The 20,978-nt window shown below is 40.5% G+C and overlaps 1 protein-coding gene across 10 annotated transcripts in view; it reads left to right on the forward strand.

Annotated features, from left to right (window-relative positions):
- CEP350 (centrosomal protein 350) overlaps nucleotides 1-20,978 on the forward strand; it is a 69,045-nt gene that overhangs the window by 30,060 nt on the left and 18,007 nt on the right. For 5 of the 10 annotated variants that reach the window (XR_001921501.2, XM_018079032.2, XM_018079035.2 and 2 more), the window contains exons 16-32: nucleotides 194-414; nucleotides 524-687; nucleotides 1,176-1,334; nucleotides 1,507-1,638; nucleotides 3,097-3,233; nucleotides 3,607-3,726; nucleotides 4,181-4,347; nucleotides 4,870-5,066; nucleotides 5,617-5,801; nucleotides 6,747-6,834; nucleotides 7,082-7,228; nucleotides 8,006-8,163; nucleotides 11,748-11,870; nucleotides 15,431-15,630; nucleotides 17,387-17,595; nucleotides 18,830-18,974; nucleotides 20,713-20,873. Coding sequence is in view for 9 of the 10 variants with exons in the window: in XM_018079032.2 (XP_017934521.2) it covers nucleotides 194-414; nucleotides 524-687; nucleotides 1,176-1,334; nucleotides 1,507-1,638; nucleotides 3,097-3,233; nucleotides 3,607-3,726; nucleotides 4,181-4,347; nucleotides 4,870-5,066; nucleotides 5,617-5,801; nucleotides 6,747-6,834; nucleotides 7,082-7,228; nucleotides 8,006-8,163; nucleotides 11,748-11,870; nucleotides 15,431-15,630; nucleotides 17,387-17,595; nucleotides 18,830-18,974; nucleotides 20,713-20,873 (2,713 nt within the window). In the remaining variant the exon portion in view is untranslated. The remainder of the gene's footprint in view (nucleotides 1-193; nucleotides 415-523; nucleotides 688-1,175; nucleotides 1,335-1,506; nucleotides 1,639-3,096; nucleotides 3,234-3,606; nucleotides 3,727-4,180; nucleotides 4,348-4,869; nucleotides 5,067-5,616; nucleotides 5,802-6,746; nucleotides 6,835-7,081; nucleotides 7,229-8,005; nucleotides 8,164-11,747; nucleotides 11,871-15,430; nucleotides 15,631-17,386; nucleotides 17,596-18,829; nucleotides 18,975-20,712; nucleotides 20,874-20,978) is intronic. The other 5 variants (XM_018079037.2, XM_018079038.2, XM_018079039.2 and 2 more) reach the window with 4 other exon arrangements.

A 20,978-nucleotide genomic window follows, 5' to 3' on the forward strand; every position in this document is an offset into this window, starting at 1 on the left:
TAGAGACAAACCCCATCTCGTGAGGGCATTTCCTAAAGGCAGACTGGGCCCGTGCAAACCCTAACAGGCTGTGCCCCTTGTGTGGATCTGTTTGGTGTATAGAAATGGAAGAACAAGGTTACTGCTTTATTGTCTTATCAGATGGCTGCACTGAGGACAATATTGACTCCTTTTGATTTCATTTCACTCTCAGTTTCTCAGACAAGGGAAGATCCCAGAAGACACCAACTTCTTCCCCATCTCCCAGTTCCCAAAAAATGTTGCAGTTGGATTCTGTGGGCAACGCAGCAGAAAGAGTCAAGTCACCTGCTGGCTTTTCTGGAGGTTCAGCCCCAGGGCTGAAGCCTAACGCAGCCTTCCACGACTTGAGCCTGGGGACCAGTCGCTCTGCGGCAGGAGCAGCCTCAGCGAGCGGTGAGTTTTTGGTTACTAATCCCAGAGCAGCTGTCATGTTTTTTTGCTTTGGTTTTTGATGTGGGGCACTGAAGTCTGTGGAGGTTGACCAGTCAGTGTTGTCCTGCAGGGTGTATGCGCTTCTCCCCCGCTGGGCTCCAGCATCGCTTGTCAGCGGAGCTGAACTACCTCAGTGCCATCGAGGAGTCTGTGCGACAGCTCTCGGATTTGGAACGAGTGCGAGGCATATCCCTCGCCCAGCAGGAGAGTGTTTCCTTGGCTCAGATTCTAAAGGTAACAGGAAAATACTTCCTTGTCTCAACCTTTTACTTTTTCATTTTGCAAGAAAATTAATCAAGTGAGAGAGCCAGTTAAGCTTTTGTTAGCAGTGCAGAGGAATCGTAATGGGCATGGTGGAGCATCTCTGATAATGTCAATTTCTCAGGATTGACCTGTGTTATCTTTCTTATTTTAAGTTGACACCAAGGAAAGAGTGACTCTAGAATATCTGTCATTAATGTACTGTTAGCTGAAATCACTGCTCTGGTTGTGTTTCTCAGTCAAATCAGAACATGATTGTTTACTGGTTTGATGTTGGGTCCCAATCTAATGCAGTGGAGCTGTTCAGGCTGGATCATTTGTCTTATTCCACGAGAAGGATATTTTTGGTTGAAGTTTCCTTGTGTTGACAAGATGGTTTAATCTAGTTTGTTGAATTAATTGATCACAAAACAGATCTTTATATTTAACTTGCATTATTAAACTTGTTTCCCAACCTGTAGGCACAACAGCAGCGCCATGAACGGGACTTAGCTCTTTTGAAAATCAAGGCTGAACAAGAAGCTCTAGAAAGTCAGAGACAACTAGATGAGACAAGGCAGAAGGCAGCTCAGGTAATGCTGCCCTTCAACAAATGTGGAGTGTGTAACAGGCAAAATGCTGTAAGTAAATCCATGCCTACAAGTGTTCTTAATTTGAAGCTGCGAACATATGGAAGTGCTGAAATACTTCAATATAGCTAGAAGAACTAGCTCCCAGACTTTGAGAAATAAGTCTGTAGTTACTATAGCCAGAATATTTTGAAAGGCTGAACTGGCTGTGTTTTCTGCATAGGTCCATGCAGAGTCACTGCAGCAGCTGGTCCAGTCACGGCAGGAGCCCGGGCAGGAGCCCCCGTGCAGGGCTGCAGCCAAGCAGGCAGAACCTGCACTGCTCACCACAGAGGCACCTCACCAGCTCCGGGAGGTGAGGCCCTCAGGGAAAGGGAAAAGCTGTTCTCGTTTCAGTATTGTTGTGAACACCTTTTTGCCTTTTAAGTTATTTTCTGTTCAGTGTCATTTTCAGTACAACTTCATTTCCGTAACGTGACAAATGATAGGACTTCAAAGGAGCTTCTCTGGCGTTGTTCTTAGAAGTCAGTGAGCAGCCTTAAATCCTTGTTCACTGTTCTTATGATCTTCCAGTTAATGAACTGAAAAGAAGTTTGTTCTTCTACAATAGATGGATGATAGTGAACACAGCATCTTTAATTTGTAAAAGTTGCACTCCATCGGGGATTGGTCTGTTTCATAGGGAAGTTAAATTAGAAAAGCAGAGAAATTGCAATTTTGCTTATTTTTGAAGGTAGGAGAACAATAAATTAATAAAAAGGAGAGGAGAGGATCTTCAGCAAAGCTCTTAACTTGATACACAGTTTGAAGTTTTCTTTTTTCAAGTCTTTGTTCTTCTTGGGGCATACAGAACATTTACTTTTTTCAGTTTTATGTATCAGTTTATCAGTTTTTATACTACTTGTTCCCATCATGTAGCAACTACTTCACACATAGATAAGAACATGGTAACCAAAAAATGCTTTTGCTCCATCACGGTTTAGTAAGTGCAGTGACTGTGGGTTTAGGGTTGTGGGATGGAGTGCAGAAGGCTGATGAGTGTGAACAGAACTGTTTCTTCACAGATTTTGCACATGTTGGTGCTCACTGAGCTGGTTTTATGATGAGTAATGGAATTGTAAAATAATACTGATATATTCTGGACTCTGCCAAATATGTGAAGTTTAAATAATTTTTGAGTAGAAAAGAATGGGTTGAAGGAGTAGAAAAGCTCAGGCAGCTCAAGCACCTGCAGTATATTAGTCACTGACAGTAGGTAGTGAAGTCAAAAAAACGTTTGTACTTTATAGTGATGAAGTGGATGAAATCAACTGAGAAACGAGGCAGAAGAAACAGAGACAGCTTTTATTTGGTGTAGGGTTTTAAATCTTTTCAAGTCTTGCTGTAAGTTTGAAATCTGAGCATAAGAGATGCTAGTGGAGAGAGCATGACCTGGTCAGTGATGGTGGGCCAGCAGGGTAGCTTTTCCATCCCCATTCACAAGTGACTCCAGGTACTCAGTTGACCAGCCATTTATTGTAAATAGAATGCAGCAGTGGAAATGCCTCTCACCAGTGTGCTGGGGATATTTTTGGATGTATACTGTTATTTATTATGTATAGAGGAATAGAGTATGGAGGAATATGCATCCACAGAGCCATGTGCACTTCCACAACCAGAAGTGACACACATGTAACAACAAACCATCATAAACCCGTCTTACACAGTTGTTCAGTAAATCACTAAACTGCCTGCCAGAATCACTGTTTTCTCTTTCAGAAACATTTTGATGCTGATAAACTCATTGTATTGCCTTGTTCTTCCTTGTGCTCAGATGGCAGAGTTAGCACGGAGCCAGACCTCAGATCCTGTCAGTGCTCCAGCTGCTCCTGTCACCGCCTTGTTTGACCACCAGCGGCAGCACCATTCGGAGTTCATGAAACAGCTGAGGGCCCGAGCTGACACAAACAGGTTTTGCTTAATGTTTCACACCTTGGGAAGGGGGAAGTAAGATTTGTTATGTTTTGCTTCACCTATTCTTGCATCAAATTTTAAGATGTCATAATGAGTGAGAGTTTAAGAAGAACTTGGATTCCATCTGTATGACCTTAACAGTGTATGCCAAAGGTGACATTACTGGTTCTGTGAAGCTCTGTATAAAAGAGCAGAAAAGGCTGACCTAAATGTTTTGTGGGATGGTTTAATTAGTTTAAGCTTTCAGTGATCTTTTAGCAGAAATTTTAGCTGTTACTACTTCTAGTAAACTGACAAAAGCTTGGGAAAACTGTGTTACTCCTTGGTTTAAGGCAATGTAGATTTACCCAAAAATACTTCATCTTCTTAGGAAATGTGAGTCTGGTGCCATATCACAAGGTAAAGAGGAGACAGGTGACTCAAAACAGATGTATTCAGCCATGTTTGATAGTTATTCAGAGTCCTCAAGATCAAAGGTTCATGATCAGAGGTAAGAAGCTCTTTATTTCCTATTTATTTACCTGATCTAGTTTGGTCTCATGAAGTTTCTCACAGCCCTTCTCTGATCCTGACCATCTGGAACAATTTTGGCCTCTGTAGTCCTTTTGACTTCTAAAGCAGTATTGGTGTCTTGCTTATCCTTATAAAAACCGTAAGGAGAGATGTTTGCAATCGTTTATCATCACTGATGAGCAGGGGTTGTGCATACCTTCAAACCATTTGGATTTTAAGGTAGAATAAGAATAACAAGTCCCACTGTCAATCAGCAGCTTGATGATGCCTGGAATTTTAAAGCAGCCAAGCTGCATTTTGAAAACAACCCCAAACCCATTGTATATTGATTATTGCTGGAATTTAAATCATAGTATGTACAGTAGCAATGTAAAGAAACATTCTGAAATGTGCAAAGTAATTTTTTAAAAAATTCTCTCTTGCTAACACAGTAGCACCAGCAGCCGCCAGGAGAGCCCTTCAGCTCCATCTTGCAAGGAGATTGAGAAGAAGCTTTCCCGTCGTGAGAAGATAACCAGCAGCATTGAAGACCAGGCTCACACTGGTGCAGATGATTCCTTGCCCAGTGACAGCGTTTTATCCCTGCCGGATGAAAAAGGTTGCTTGTACTGTTTGTGGGTGATGGATCTGAAGGTGGGAAGGGGGAAGGAGGGATGGAGGTGCTGTTTCAGAATCAGTTTCTGAAATAAATGAGGGAATGTGTGTCAAGAAAGCTAAACACCAGGTGAATCATAGTCTCTTAAGAGGTAACAGGATGGCACAGTGAGATGGGAATCTTTGAGATTCTGCATGTGAGAGTGATTCTACATTCTGCAGTGCTGGCTGAGCCAGATGTTCACTTGCTGAACCTGCAGGCTGAATGCCAAATGTTTCAGCAACCCCAGAAATTTATTTATACCTGTGTACAGAAGTCTGTTAGGTCTTTTGAAGCTGGATGACAGTATTTCATGATGTCCTGTAACTCGAAATCACTATTTCCTAAACAGTAATTTTTCTGCATTAGAGTAGTTATCTCCCTTACTTTCCTACCCCCTTAACTTTACTGGGATGAGACAGAGTAAAACTGCATTCATGTTACATACCTGAGTATGTAAAGACACTTCCCTGATTTCTCCCTCAGATTCTGCTTCTGTTGCAACGGAGTATTCCCTGAAATTTGATGAGTCCATGACAGAGGATGAGATTGAAGAAAAATCTTTTCGGTCTTTGCTGCCCTCTGAGAGTCATCGCAGAAATAACCTGGAGAGGAAGCGGGGTAGTCGAGATGATTCTGACGAGGAAGTGTCCCCAGAAAAAACAGCTCTGTCATCCATCAAGGTAGGTCAAGCAACCATAGTTAAGTCAAATAAACTGAGCTGAAATGGTTGAGCTGATGAGCTTCAAGTGAGCCGTTCTTAGTTGTGTTTGCAAGCTTTAGGGTTCTTTTCCTCCCCGTGGTTGGTTGGTTCTTTGGGCATCCCCAAACAGAGAGATGTATGAATCATGCTGTATGTCACTGTTATACAAGTGTGATGACTTATGGAACAGTCCATCCAGGCCTCTACCTTGTGGCTTTGGAGAAGAGGAGTGACCTTTTGAGGTGGGTTATAAAAGCCCAGTGGATTAAGTCCTCCTCCTATGCCAACACACAGCTAGGAAATACAGGAGGATGGCTCATCTCTTGTGGTTGAAGCAGGGACGTCCCAAAACTGTCACACAGCCCAGGGCAGAAAGAGCTGGTCTGCACAAAGCTTAGAGAAAAAACAGCTTCCCTTCCTACATCTGTTTTTGTGTGTGTCTGTATCTGTATACACACACACTTTGTAATTTAAAAAAGCCTTGGCATTTCTGTGTTATCAAATCATGCCACATTTGTCCTGCCTTCTAGGAACTAAGCATGCCATTCTCAGGGGGGCAAGATAGTTTCTCTAAGTTTACCATGGAGATGGTAAGGCAGTACATGAAGGAGGAGGAAATGCGAGCCGCTCATCAGTCCTCTCTGCTTCGGCTCCGGGAGAAGGCTCTGAAAGAGAAGACCAAGGCTGAACTAGCCTGGCTGGAACACCAGAAGAAGTAAGACAGCTCTGAATATGTGTTATTGCTGACTGATCATTTCCTTGTACTTTTTAAGGTTTTGTTTCCACCTCACTCCTCCCTTAGTAAATATCAATGGTTGAACTAATCTTCTGACATCAGTAACCTATAAAAGTGTTATTGGCACTTGGAAAGAACAGGGCCCAGTTTATAGGTATGCTTTGATGTTTACATTGCATGTGGTTTGTATAAAGGAATGTTTCATTGAAACAGTAGAATATCAGATTTGTTGTCAGTCAGAGAAGGTAGTTGCCAACCATTACTCTACAAGTCTTAGTTCAGGAAGGTATAAAACTGTGAAACAGTTCCACCTTTCTTTGCTTGATGGTTATCTGAGGTAATTTTAGTTGACTCAGGCCACATTTTGGGAATTGGGATATGTGTTGTACTTAATGGTTTGTTTCCATCCTAACATATGCTTTGTCCTGGGATGCCAGTTGAAGTACCCAGTGACACTACTGATCAGTGGTGGCCAGATTTAATTGGTAATATTTTTCTGTGTTCACTCTCTGCATGAGAGTACCATTGTTTATCAGACATCATCTTCCAATCTCTTGTCATAGTGGGTTTGACAAAGGATTGTGAGGTAGCGATCCAAGTGTCCTTCTGTCTGCCTTTCTCAAATGGTGAGCCTGCTGCCTCTCAGAGCTTCTGTCCTGAGATTCCTGTGAGATCTCATGTTACCTGGCCCTTTAACTGTGTCTGTCTGACTATGTGGTACAAAATATTTCACTATAGAGCATGTCAAGGATTAAGCACAGGCATATACCCTTCTGCAGGTTAGGAAGAGGAAACTTTTTTTTTTTCTCTTTAAAGAGTGAAAGGCCCATTGTGCACTTATTTTCTTATTACTTAAGATTACTTTATAATAATACAGAATAATAATTATTCATACTTTTTTTCTTTCTTCCAATCTGTTTGCAGGCACTTGCGAGACAAGGGAGAGGATGATAAGATGCCTCCTATTCGAAAGAGGCAGCGTGGTCTGCTGCTGAGATTACAGCAGGAAAAGGTAACTGCCTTATAGGAGAATCCTGTTGAAACCCATATGTACCCATTAAACATTTCAGACACTGTAAAAGCTAAGAATTAATTAATTAATTGATCTCCTGTTCTTTGCTGCTGGAGTTGAGCCTACTTACTTCATCATGTAATTGCAGTCATTACAAAACCCACAGCAAGGGCATTGTGGCAGTTTTGAGTGTGTTCTTGAGAGGGGTCTGTCACAGTTCTTATGCTTAATCTTTTCCATCTCAAAGGCAGAAATTAAGCGTCTCCAAGAGGCTAACAAGGCTGCTCGGAAGGAGAGGCAGCTGATCCTCAAACAGCAGGAGGAAATAGAGAGAATCCGCCAGACCACCATGAAACTGCAGGAAAAACTGAAGTCTGCAGGGGAAAACAAGATGGTAAGTGTCCAGCACAGAAGCTGCAGTCTTCCCTCTTCGGCCATACACTTTCAGGAGTGGAAAGCTGCAGGATTGGACCTGTCACCTGGAAGTTTTGTCTGCCTCAAATGGTCTCACCCTCTTCATCGCAGCGTTTAGTTTCTTTAGAGCATTGTTTAAGGAAGGGCCTTTGGAACAAAGTTGCAAAATGTTTTAACTGGGCAGTAGATGGTTTTGTTAAGTCTCAAGCTGAACTAATGACTTTGGGAATGTCAGGTTTTTGATGCTCAGGTCCTCAGGCTTTTATTTTTGTTTGATTACTTGTCAGGCCCCAAAGTACTAAATATAGGCAGTAAACCCAAAACTTATTGCTTTGTGTGTGTGTGTTAGTGTCATTACACTTAAGTTTCTTGCATCTGCTTTACAAACTAGCAAGATGGGATTTTGGTTACTGACTGCCTCCTCTCAATATTCTGAGGAGACACAAGTTTAATGGTAGTAGTATAGGAAGGATTGGTTTTCTGTTTGGGTAACTGAATTCTGGTGTGATTTTTTTTTTTTTTTGTTCTGGATACCATTAGAGGAGAACTTAAATTATGAAGGCAAAGGATGTACTAAAAAGCTTTTTGTCAAATAAAAATGAGGTTGGAAACTGAAGTTAAATCTGCCAGTAATCAGACTTACCTGAAGTAGTATTTGATGTATCTGGGGAGAAGTAAGATAAATTAACACAAATTTTACAAGATTTTGGGATGTTCTTAACTTGTAATGTTGGATTTTTTAAACCCTTAATTGCAGGAGCTTCACAGTGAGGATGACATAAAGCAGAGCAATGGTTCTAGTCCACTTCCAGCTGATGCAGAAACACGCAGCCCTTCCCCAATCTCCATCTCCAGCAGTGAGACCAGCAGCATCATGCAGAAACTCAAAAAGATGCGCAGCAGAATGGATGAAAAGTAACTATATTTCTTTTTTCTTTCACAAAGCTTTGCTATTTTAATAGGAGGAGTTGGTTTGGCCCACATCTGCACGGAAAATGGCCATTAATCAGAAAAATTACTGGTATTGCTATCAAATACACTTTGATCTGAATTGCTTGCAAAATAGCTGATTAGAAGCATGAGTAAAACTATATTAATCTTTGAATATAATAATTTAAAGGCTACAGTTCTTGCATGAATACTGACATTTAAGCATTTTTAGCTTGCAGGTCATGTGGTCAAGGTTTTATTGTAGATTACTGGTTTTAATATTCTTGATAGAGTTGGTAAAAACACCAACTTTGAGAGTTTAAGAGCTTTTGATATTTGTAGGTACAAGGAACATGGACGAGCTCCAGCTTCATGGTACATCTTATCAGAGTTTCTCTTGCAATGAGAAACCTGAAGTCAAATGGTCAAAATGGTGCCTGTATTTTATATCTCCTCTTTTATTTTAAGGGGGAAAACATACAGGGAGCGAGAATCTGGAATTACAGCATCGATATTATTTTGAGTTGAAACATAAGTTACAATAGCAATAGTCTTATGCAAAAACTACTAACTGAGTTTGAGATCTGAAAGACACTGAGCTTGTCAGATATGATATTTCTACCTTATTGTCCAGTTGCTGAATTTTAATTTTGGTTGCATTAAAATTAGCTAGGGATGAATTCTCTAAGTTTTAACTTATGAATGGAGGTGGTATGACTGAGAGGACAGGCAGTTAATAAAAGCTTTCTTTTCCCTCTGTGTGGTTCCCAGACTGAAAAAATGTTGAAAATGGTTGTTAGATGTCAGAGGAAATAATGAAGTATATGTGCAGTCCCTGGGTCTGAAAACCAAGAATGAATCTCCTGATTTCACCTATTAAATCGTTTTAGATAAAAATTGTTTCTACATTTCCGTGCTGGAATTACTTTGTCTGTACTAAACATTACAATGCTTTATTGGCCTGTGCTTGTTCTTTTGAAGCCTTAAATTCTTATTTGAGACTAATCCATTAGAAGTCTGGCCTCTGCCACTTACTACAAGAAATAGTCTTTGCTTAAACGATTTGGTTTTTTAGTTTATAACCAAGATAAGTCACTGCATTTTAGTCAGTGTGGGTGATCTTTGTAATGCCTTTTCCCCTGAGACTCTGAACACAACTGGATAAAACATCATAAAGCAAGCAGGGCCACTTAAAGGCAAGCTGTCCTTGACTCCTTAGCACCCTCTTGGCTTGTAAGCATTTGAGAAGCACATTTCCCACACTCCCTTGTATTTGTATATGATGAAAATAAACCCCAGTAGCAGTAAGTAAGTGAGGGTTTGGTGTAAGTAGGAAAAACCAAAACCAGGTTCTGATTTCCTGGTCTTCGTGTTCTAGCTTTGAGTGCCATTTTATTCAGACTCTTGTGGCAGCATCTGGTAAACAGAACAGCCAAAAGCACAGATTATTTCAAGTTTCTGAAGTGTCATATTTCCCAAACAAAACTCTTGACATATCCAGGTCATGTGAGAGCCACCCCATCATTACAGCAGCAAATTCTCAAAATATCTTTTGAGGCTGGTAAATGGCTTAGATGGGGACTTGAAAAGCATGTGTGCTGTAGGCCAGGCTGACTTCTAGGGTTTTGAGAAAACAAGTTTTACCTTCTGATCCTATTTTTTTGTTAAGGGAGGGTCTTAATTTTTTCCCACTTGAGATTCAGCAAATTTCAAATGGTAATAAAAAACCATGCTGTAGCTTATGAATTTTGAAATATAGTATTAATTAATTAATTAATACTATAATTAATACTAATAAATTAATTAATACTAAAAGAGATGACAAATACGCTTGTAGATTCAAGACTTCCTTTGCTACTTTTTGTCAGGTAGTGGTCTTGTCAGTGCTGTTTTTGAAATCTTTTTTTTCCAAGTACCTTCATTTCTAAGTAACACTTTATGATTGCAGAAGGAATTACATATTGATAATTTTTACTCTTACAAGGGATAGTAGTAGATATAAAGTATGGTCTACTCTTAAAGATATTTTAATCATCAGTTCATTATTATCTTTTGTGTTTGAAAATAATTACTCACCTGGAGAGTACTTTTCAAAGCTGAATAGCAGGATTTGAGCTGAAACAATTGTTTGAGGCAGAACAAGTGGAAATTGTGATGTATGTAGTCATGTATTTTTGTTTTTATGGGTTTGTCTTGTATTGCTGTATATGTTCAAAGGAAGAATTATTTTGTGTAAGCAAAACCTGATCTTCCTCATTGGCAGGTGTTTTGACTGAAAAACAGTGCCAACTTTGTATCTTTTTCAATGTTCTTATTTGTAAAGCACATAATATTAATAGAGTAAGGCACTTGCTCTGGGGCATAATGGTAGGAAGCTGCCATTTGAGAGTAATCCATCAGGGTGTGAAATAGGGCAAAAGGAAAAAGCTGAATGATAAATGCAAAGGAAGTAGAGGAAGGAACTGGGAAAGCCTGCTATGCTGGATTTGCTGTGCTCCACAGCAAGGGGGAAATCCTTTGGCTTCCTTACTTAGGAGGCAGCTTTAATATTTGTCTTCTGCTAAAAGGGGAATGAAAGAATAGTTCTGTTTTACTTTTAACTGATGAGTCTGTGTAGCCTGCATGTGAACAGGAGCATGCTCTGTCAAAGACAATTAACCACTTTCCCCTGGCTTTCCTTGCATATGCAACTTTAATGATGATCTGTGCAATAACTAATTAAATGCTCATTTTCTTTTGCTTTTCCTTAGTATGCTTCTTAGCTTGCATTGTGGTTGGTAGAGCTAAATGGAGCATGGTATTTTTCTATAAATTTTATAATTCATTAGGAATTAGCTTAAAATGGTAATACTGTAAGAAATACCATTTTAAGCTCAGCTGTAAGTTTATGTAGATTTTGTTAAAAACAATAGGCCTTACCTTTCTGTAGTTAGTACTTCAAATGAAATATATGAGTATTCTGAGACCAAGTCTGTACTTTGTTTCAAAAAACCCCAATTAGCAGCTAGAATGTGAATTACAGTTATATCTCAGACTTTTCCTGGAATTGCTCACGGTTTAAAAATGCATTATTTAACCTCCTTTTTTTTTGGTTCTTTCACTGGTGCTTACCTTTGTAGAAATAATTTTACTGAGGTTTCGCCAGGTGAATGAAAATGTGTTTAAAGTTTCAGACCAGCAAAGTTGTCGATATTGCAAAACCAGCATGTTATTTAATACTGAATACCCTCTATCAACAGAATAGCAGGAGAAAGATTGGGTTGAGATATGTTAACTGGTGCATGTGGAATTCTGCATCAAAGCAATAAAACTCCTTCCAAAATTTAAAGAAAAATACAGCAGTGTGAAAAAAAGCTTGCCTTTCATTGACAGAAAACAAAGTGTTATAAATGTATGTTCTGTAACCTTCTGCATAACAGTGTATAGTTTTTCTACTGCAGATGTTGGGTATTAACTATACAATGTTAAATGCAATTAATTTTAAAGTTCTTTGCTAGATGCTATCCTTTTCTCATTCTTTCTGGCTTTATTGCTATCTTAGTTGTAAACTCTTCCTCCTTATTTTGTAGACACTGCTCTCCTGTTCACTACTTCTTCTCTGTCTTTACGTCTCACCACTGGGCCTCTCTCAGTGTCTGTTTTCCCAACCTCCACCCCAAATTCCAGCTGTATATCTACAACCAATTGGTCAGGTAACTGTATATTTCTCAAGTGATAGACTCTTTGATAGAGCATGCTCTGTTCAGTCCTGGAAAGTCCAGAGGTTCTTCAGGCCAGTTTGACACTGGCCTCACTGTTTCCAGACCTTTATCACACGTAGACAGGAGAATGAGTCCACCCTCAGCAGCTTTGCACCAAGTTGAATGTGCAGCTAATTCACTGCAGGGAAGGGATGCCATCCAGAGGGACCTGGACAGGCTTGAGGAGTGGGCCAGTGTGACCTTCAGGAAGGTCAGCAAGGCCAAGTGCAAGGTCAGGGCAATCAATCCAGGCTGGGGGATGAATGGGTTGAGAGCAGTTCTTCAGAGAAGGACCTTCAGGATGCTGGTGGACCAAAAACTTGGATATGACCCAGCAACGTGTACTTGCAGCCCAGAAAACCAGCTGTATTCTGGGCTGCATGAAAAGACATGGCAGTAGGTCAAGGAGGTGATTGTCCCCCCTACTCTGCCCTGGTGAGACCCCACCTGGAGTCCTGTGTCCAGCTTGGGGATCCCCAGTGCTGTAAAGACATGGATCTGTTGGAGCAGGTCCAGAGGAGGCCACAAAAAAAGAGGTGGAACACCTTTCCTAGAGGAAAGGCTGAGAAAGTGGGGGTTGTTCAGTCTGGAGAAGAGCTCCAGGGAGACCCTATTGTGCCTGTTCAATATATAAAATGGGGTTATAAGAAAAATTGAGAGACTTTTTACCAAGACCTGTAGTGATAGGGCAAGGGGTAACAGCTTTAGAGTGAGAGTGTAGATCTACTCACTACTCACTACTTTCCTGTGAAGGTAGTGAGGCCCTGGCACAGGTTGTCCAGAGAAGCTGTGGCTGCCCCATCCCTGGAATTGTTCAAGGCCCAGTTGGATGGGGCGTGGAGCAACCTGGGATAGTAAAAGGAGTCCCATGGTAGAGGGGTAGAACGAGGTGATCTTTAAGGTCCCTTTTAACTCAAGCCATTCTAGGACTCTAATCTTACTCCCACTGTGTTCTGAGTGGCACACAGACAATTCACTTTGCTCCCACTGTCTGGTTGCTACTTCAGAACAGCTGCTGAAACCACGTAGTTTGAGCTTAAAGTCACTATACCTTGGATAATAATATACAGGTACAGGTTAGAGCAGCAGGTTAATGTTTCCAAGTTAATATTTGAAATGCATGGATGAAATGTGTGATGTTAGCACAGAGAAATAGTTAGACTTCGAAATCATGCTGCTGTAATCTGAGTGCTGCTGCTTCTTCTTTGCTGCCCCACATTTCCAGCTGCATAGATGCCATGTGTCCTTTTGCATTTTTTTTTCTGCTTTTGAGGATGAGTGTGTAGCCTTGGTGTTGGAACTGGAACCCTCTAGACTGTAGTAAATATTAAGGCAGTGTATATGCCACCTTATGGCTCTGTCCTGGTAAACCCCAGGGTTTTAAAAGGGTCTGCATCTTTGACCAAGCTGCTTTGATCCTCCTTTTCCTGTAGGTTTTTTTGTTGGAATCTTTCTCTCTCATCACTTCTGTTGATTTATCTTTCTTATTCAGTAGTCCTTGTGTGGTAATTCTTTTCATGGTAATTTCATTAATTCTCCTCCTGTTTGTGGTGGTCTAGGTTACTTCATTTGACATCTGCTTTTAAGGAGTCCTGCTCCCTTGAATCCATTTATTTCAACCTTTCTCTTGCATTTTATTTCAACTGGGTTTGCCTCCCTCAAGATCCAGTGTGAAGATCCAGACTTTCTGATGAAATCAAACAGTGGGTGAAGGAAGAAGAAAAGGTTTCATTTTGGGCAGAGATCATTGTAATAATGACCTCCAAATACATGATCTGCTGGGCTGATTGGAACTGATTGTGTCTGAGAGTAAAAGTGGATAAATTTGATAGAGCTGGTGAAAGACACAAGATAATCATGACTGTCCCTGTCATGTTTGTAATGCAATTACTGTTGGTAGTCTACATTCCTAATGATACCAACCTGTCAGTTTTGCCTAAGAGTAAACTATGTTTGATGTTTGTCTATAGGAAGTGATGAAATAATGCACAAACTCATGGAATCTGCCAACTTGAAGGTGGCAGATGTTCCAGGCAGTCTGAGGTTGCTTCTGTTTTTCACCTGCTCTTGTTCTGACCATCAGAAAGAAGGTTATGAGCAAGTCTTACTGGCTTCTGAAACTTTATCTTCACGTCATCCCTTGTTCCCTTTGTCTGATTCTGTCTTAGAGGAGGATAGCTCTGAATCTTAACTTTTCTGATCAACTGCCAGCTCACTTTTCCAGGGAACAGAACTGAGCAAACAAGAAATATCCCTTAGGAGGCGAGACCTGTAGATTAGCCAGTTGACCATCCCAGTCTCTGTAAATAAAAGGGTTTTTTGAAACATGAGGGATTAAAAAGCACAAATGAGATTATGATCTGCTTTGCAGCTTAAAAACTTTGATGCTGAGTGTTTGGGATGGCTTGAAAATTACAAATTATAAAGGCATTTACAAATCAAAGTATCCCAGATCTTTGAAGACTGCCTTTTATGGCACCACACCTTCTGTACTAGTGGCAAACGCTCTCTAGCTGGCAGAACATGTATTTTCTACAGAGTGATTCTATGACATCTTAAAACTTTCAGTGTAGAAGATGAATGGATTGATAGACACTCTTCTCACATTCTTGGCACGTCAGAGAAAGTGTGTGCAGTTAATGTTGAACTTGCTTCCATTTACTGTCTGAAAACTTAAGTGCTGTGGTCTTGGTTACTTCCATGTTCAGAAATAAGACAAGAGCTGGCAAAGACAACTAGTGTGTGCACACAAACCTATTCATACCTACAAAGTTCCATGAGGCTTTCCTCATTTCTAAGGTTTCATGGATCACTCCTTGTCACAAAGAAAGTATCTGCTAACTTTCAGCAAGAGCTTTACTTTTTATCTGTTCTTAAACTAGCAGCCAGATATGTTAGTAGCTGGGAAGAAAGAGTCCTGCATCCTTATTCTCTTGATGCTGTCAGCTCACAATTAACATTCCAAGCGTGGGAATCCATAGAGATGATGTTTAAAGCAAGAAGGATTAAAGCTCCAGTAATTCAGGAGAACTATTAATACAGAATCACCTTCTCTTATAATTACATATTTGGAAAGAACTGTGGGGCAAATGAAGTTACAATTTGTCTGCCATTGGGGTTAATAAAAAGGTTCATTTTTCAAACAGTCAGTGCTTTCTAGAGGGTTCCAGTTTAATACCACGGGTACTTTTCATGTCCTGAAATTGGGAGCTTTTTCTGTTCATTTTAGTGAATAGTTTATAGCACTTTTAATGATTTTGAAGATTTTTAAAGGGTAAACAGTGTGTTTACAGTATGATGTAGACTTTGCTTACTGCAGAGAAAAAAAATCTCTTGTCTTCTTGTGGGGTTTTTTCAGCAGCACGTCAAAAGTCTAGGAGACAGTGCGGATATTATCCTAGAAAACAAATTGAACAACTACAATTCTGGGCATGGTGGCAACAGAGCATCTGGGTATTGGGATCTTTGAGTGTGGCTGGCTCTTTTCCCATTGTCTTCCCTCTGCCTGCCAGGTTCCTAACTAAGCGGGAACAGAAGCTGATGCAGCGTCGGCAACACGCGGAAGAGTTGCTGGAGTGGAAGCGCCGCCTGGATGCAGAGGAAGCAGAAATACGGCGGATAGAAAAGCAGGCTCTGGCTGCCTGGGACAAAGAGCTGCTCAAAACCAAAATAGCCAAGAAAGAGCTGGGGGATCAGAGAACTGAGCCCAAAGGTAATGGGAGGAGGGGGAAAGTGATGCAGATGACAAGAGTGAAGCATAATTTGACACAGCGATTGCTTGGGTTTGCGCTTTCTTCCTTCTTCGATGTTTTGGTGGTGGTTGTTCTCTGGACACTCTTAGAATCTCAATTTCTGCACTCTTTACTGCCTTCTGTTGCCTTGTTCTTTTAGCCCTATTTTACACCATAGTGAAATGTGTATTTCTCCTTTGCTGTGTATCTTCCCAAGTGAACAGTGCAGCATAAGCCCACCGGTCATTTCTACATACAATTTAAACTATGTTTATGTCTTTCAAAGCAGAAATTTTGCAATGTGGCATGATTTTTTTCCTGATAGTCTTCTGAACTTATATTAAAACCATTTTCCCCAATAATGAGCAGTGTCTCTCCTTGTTAGCCTTAGTACTGTTGGGGAGGATGGCTCCTATCAGGGGCTGCTTTGCCCTTGTCTTTGTTTCTAAAAAAATTGAAAACGTGTTTTTCTTCCCTTTATTGTTAGTGCAACGTAACTGTTTGAAATGTGCAGCTGTGCTAAAGTGTGCTAGGGTGTAATTAGTATAAATTATGCTATTGTGAGGAAAAATTAAATTCCCAGGTGTTGGGAGATACAGCTTTACTGTTCTGTCTTAAGTGGACCATACTTTCAGCATGAACCACAGAGAACTGGATTGCAGTGAGAGAAAAATAATCAAACTTTGGGGATTCTTCTCAAAACAATCGATTTTTCTTTTTTCCCCTCTTTGCTGAAAGCAGGCAGCACATCCTTTGGATGTGCAAAGGGAATTCAAAATCATGCCCTATTACCACTTGTCACTGAAAAAAGTCATGTGGATTTCAGGCATTGAAAGACATTTTAAAGATGATACATGTATGAGTCAGTAAGTTCCAGTGAACAGAAATTCAGCATGAATGCTGAATCCTCATCAATATTTGAGAAAATACACTTACTTTCCATTAGTTGTATCTACTAGTAAGCATTGGAGCCCAGACCTGCTTCAGAAGTTGTTCCTTTTCCCAGCCTTTGCTCAAACAGTGAATAGTTCTCCATGGCTGCCTCAGTAATGCCGTGACTCCTGCGGAATTTAGTAAACAGGAATATCGAAAACCCAACTTATTATTTTGCTCGTTGCCATTTGAGAGACTCATGATGAAATCATAACATTAAAATGTTTTCTGCAGCTACTGTAAAGGAAGCAATCAATTCTAAATTCAAGATCTGGCTTGCAGATTATATGCTCCTCCATGACTTCTTCAGACTAATAGTGACTCTTGCTGGTGTATGGTCAACTGGAAGGACTGGTTTCCCTAATAATCTTTTTGGAGTGTGTTGTCTGTAAAATGGTAGAATATCCCGAAAACCTCTTTATTCTCAATATTCAACAATCATTAAGAGTGTGAGGCAGTTATCACAGAATTCTTTGGGTTGGAAAAGACTTCTGAGGTCGAGTCCAGCCTTTGGTCACCACCTTGTCAACTAGAGCATGGCACTAAGTGCCAGGTCCAGTCGTTTCTTGAACACAAATCATAGTTTTAAATCATAGTTTGCTAGTAAACATGCTTATTCTTGCTAAATATTCCAATATCAATGTCTAGGTGAGTGAAATAATGCTTATTTGACATGGATTGGTAGCAGTTAATACTTTATATGTAGGCAGCATATGAAGTATGCCTTCAGTCTTATGCCTTCAGCCTCTGCGTACAAGATGGTGCAAGTTCTTACGTGCTTTGTTTTTCCTCATTAAACCTCAGAAACTGCTAGTGAAGAAGAGTCTCCAGTGCCTTGCTCTCATCTGAACAGTGAAAGCTCTATCCCAGAAGATCTTGGCAGTCTGCCTGCTGAGTCTGTCCCATCAGAGCCCATGGGCCATAGACAGCCAGAAAGCCCAGATCAGAGTACAATTAATGAAGAAATGGCTTATTCTGAGGAGTTCAAGTCCTCCACCTCAGCTGGCAAACTCGTGAGTGACCTTTTCTGCTGTGTGTACTCCTGCACTTGTGCAAGGCTGTCAGAGAAGCAGTCAGTACAGCCATCCCAGCTGCAAAGCAGAGATTATTAACTAAATCTATTTTTCTGTGTTGGTGATACCATTTCACATTACTGTGGGGAATCATTGTGATCAGACGTGTCCTTTGAAGTCTTGAGGAAGAATTGCTTCCGCACAGTTTAGGTATTTTTTAACTTGTGGGTGCTCTTGCAAAACATTTTGCGTACGTCCCGTCGGTATGCGGTGTTGAGTGGTGGAACACTGACCCAGTTTGCCAGTGTGAATTAGCTGTAGGGGAGCTTGTTGCCATTGTATAAATTCTTTGAGGCCATGGAAACCATGCTGTGTTTTTCTCCTTTGCCTTATTTGCAAGTAATGTATCCCAAAGTATAGCTACAGGATGAAGAACTGAGCTGTAACCTCGTGCACGGTCCTTTGGGTTTCATTTTATGTCTGCTTGCTACTTAATTCTACCTCGTTGTTCCATTCCAACTGTTACTTATACTTAGATGATAATTTTGATGAATTTCCTCCTGATAACTTTGCTCTGTGCTCAATAAGACAGAAAATGCAGTCTGTGGGGTAAAAACCCCTCTCATCTAGACTTACTCCAAATACTTCCTTGGGAAATTTCTTGAGAAGACAGTGAGGTGAAATGTCTGATATGTGCCAGAAAGTTATGTTCAAGGTGTGTGAAAGGTTTGTGGGATAATGTTGAAGCACTAAGCAGTGTTTTGGAAGAATATTTGCTCTTTGAATTTTTTTGCCTGGCCTCAGAAAAATAGTGCCCTGTTGTTTCACTGATTTAAAATGACATCTTGCACCCCTTACATGAAGTGGTCCTTTCGATTTCATTAATATATTTACTAGGAGTTCCTGCTGCCCTAGTTCTTACCAAATAAGATGACACCAATGTATTGAACACCTGTGAGTCAGAGCGTTGTCAGTTCACTTAGGTGGTAATGGAATAATATAAACAGGTTTATTGGAATCTAAACTCAGAGTAAGCAGTCAACTACTGCTGCTCTTGGGGGTTTTGTTTTATTGTCTAGCAAAGATTAAATTCTTCCTAAGATCGTTGTGTAAGTCCCACTGTTTATGAGATGTTCTCTTGTCATGCTGTTCTTTCCTTGTAACTGGCTCCTACTGACAGTGATCTCCTATTTTCAAACTGCAATTACTTATTTATCCTTTTCTTCTCTCATAGTCTCCTCCCAGAAGCAGCATACCTCTATCAAAGCAAGACTCCAGCAAAGGCAGCCACAGAACTGGAGGACAGCTACGTTCCCCTGTGAGGTCTCACCAGACATCTCACAACTGGTCTGATGAATCCTTATCTATGACACAGTCAGGTAAGTGTGATATCCACTTGGGTTTAAGTTGCTTTTTCAGTGCTTTTGCTTTTAACAAGTAAATTTGAAATGCAGACATAGCTCTAGAGAAGCAGACAGACATTCCTAGAAGTTGCCAGGGTTTAGGGCTTGTGGGAGTATTTTCCCATTACAGTTTTCATAGCTTCAGATTAAGATCTTAACCTAAGAAGTTCTATACATAATCTCTTCTTTTAGAAGCAGTGCAGGTTCCTGCAAACAGGTATGAAGAAGGCAAGAGTTAACAGTTAAGGTAGTCCTAAAATTTAAAAGTACCTCCTTCTGCGCACAGCCTGGCTCCAGGAGCAGTACAGCTCTGATACATGCCAGTATGGGTGAGCCCCTTGGACCTGCACTGCCTTGTGCACAATCAGTGGATACTTCAGGACTTATCTTTTTATTTTTGGAGGAGGGTTTGATCTGTGTGCAGTAAAGTAGGATCCAAGGTTGCATTTTGAGCTATAAAATACAAGAGGTACCATACAGACTCTTTATACTCTTTTATCCAGTATCCAAGCTGGCTGCCAGTAAATGCTGAGGGAGAGCATATTGGAAGTGAAGTGGTACACAGCAGCCCTTTCCCTGGAGTGCTTCCAGTCTGTTACTCATGTGGGTTACAGGACTTCTGAGCCACCATCATCCACTCTGTTCAGCTTTGAAGTCTGTTCTGACCCTTTCCATGCTTTTAGCCTCTAAAACATCTCATTTTCCACAGTGGACTTGATACAGCATCACAAAATACTTATTAGCAAGTGAGATAGCATTTTCTTGCTGTTTTTTGCTTATTTGAATCAGTAAGTCTTTGGTGGAGAAAGAATTAGGAGGTTCTGTTGTGTGTACTGACTGTTTGTGACAGCTGAATAACTTACTGTGTGAACTGAGTATGTAACACCTACGTATTGACACTGAGTAATTTGTGTTGGGATTCTGTCTGGAGAGAGTTTGCAACACAGTGATGCTTTTCAGCACCTTGATAAAGTTATTTTCAAGCTCTGACTCAGCAGCCATACAAGGAAGCCATTATGAAATGTAGAGCAAGCAACAGTGAAAATAAACTTCTGTAAAATGAAGTCTCTGCAGTCTTTGGTTTCAAACACTGAAGAAAGGTGTAAGAGGTGGGAAGGCGATCAGGCTGGTGCTGGTTTCACAATAAATCATTCCATGGCAAAGAGACAAATGTTCTGAGCTGAGTAGTAATGAGGTCATTGCCCTGTCAGTCTGATGCACGCGTAGACAAGGTCGTCAGAGATGAAAGCATGTGCGGATCTTTCCCTTACGAGTTGATCAAGAAATGCTATAATTACATAGTGGTCACTTACTGTTTGGGAGGAGCTGTTAATTACAGTGGCATCACAAAGTGCTCCTGATTAGCAAGTGAGATTCCATTCTTTTTGTTTAGGTTTTTTTTTTTTTATTCTTTAAATGGTTAACAACAGTTGTTAATGGAAAAAGAATACAGTAGTTTGATTGCATTTACTGGCTGTTGACGATGGAATCCTTCATTATAGGGGTTTGTTATATTCAGAAATGAGGTGGATTAGCAAAATGCCCAGCTGTTCCTGCTAGCTGACCAAAACATACTGGTGATTTACTTTCTAGAATATTCAGTAAAGTAACTGGCATTTTTGAGCATATTTTGTGTTTACTGAATGTTTGTTGCTTTGCACAGAACTGTTTTGTGAGGTGCAAGTTTATAAAGACTGAAACTGAACTTTTTCAGAAACCACCTCTGATCAAAGTGACATCGAAGGACGCATCAGGGCCCTGAAGGATGAGCTACGGAAAAGGAAGTCTGTGGTTTACCAGCTGAAAAAGGAGCAGAAAAAGAGACAAAAGGAGAGACTGAAGGCCCAGGAAGCCAGTTTGATCAAACAACTGGAGGTTAGGAACAGTAGGAAGAAGGGTGAAGTAAAAGATTGTTAGCCTTGGATAAATACCAACAGCTCCAAAAGACACATTATTGTTATTGAAACATGGCTGTTATAT

This window comes from Manacus vitellinus, unplaced genomic scaffold (genome assembly GCF_001715985.3).
Source record: "Manacus vitellinus isolate BGI_N305 unplaced genomic scaffold, ASM171598v3 scaffold_44_pilon, whole genome shotgun sequence".
Classification (NCBI taxonomy): domain Eukaryota; kingdom Metazoa; phylum Chordata; class Aves; order Passeriformes; family Pipridae; genus Manacus; species Manacus vitellinus.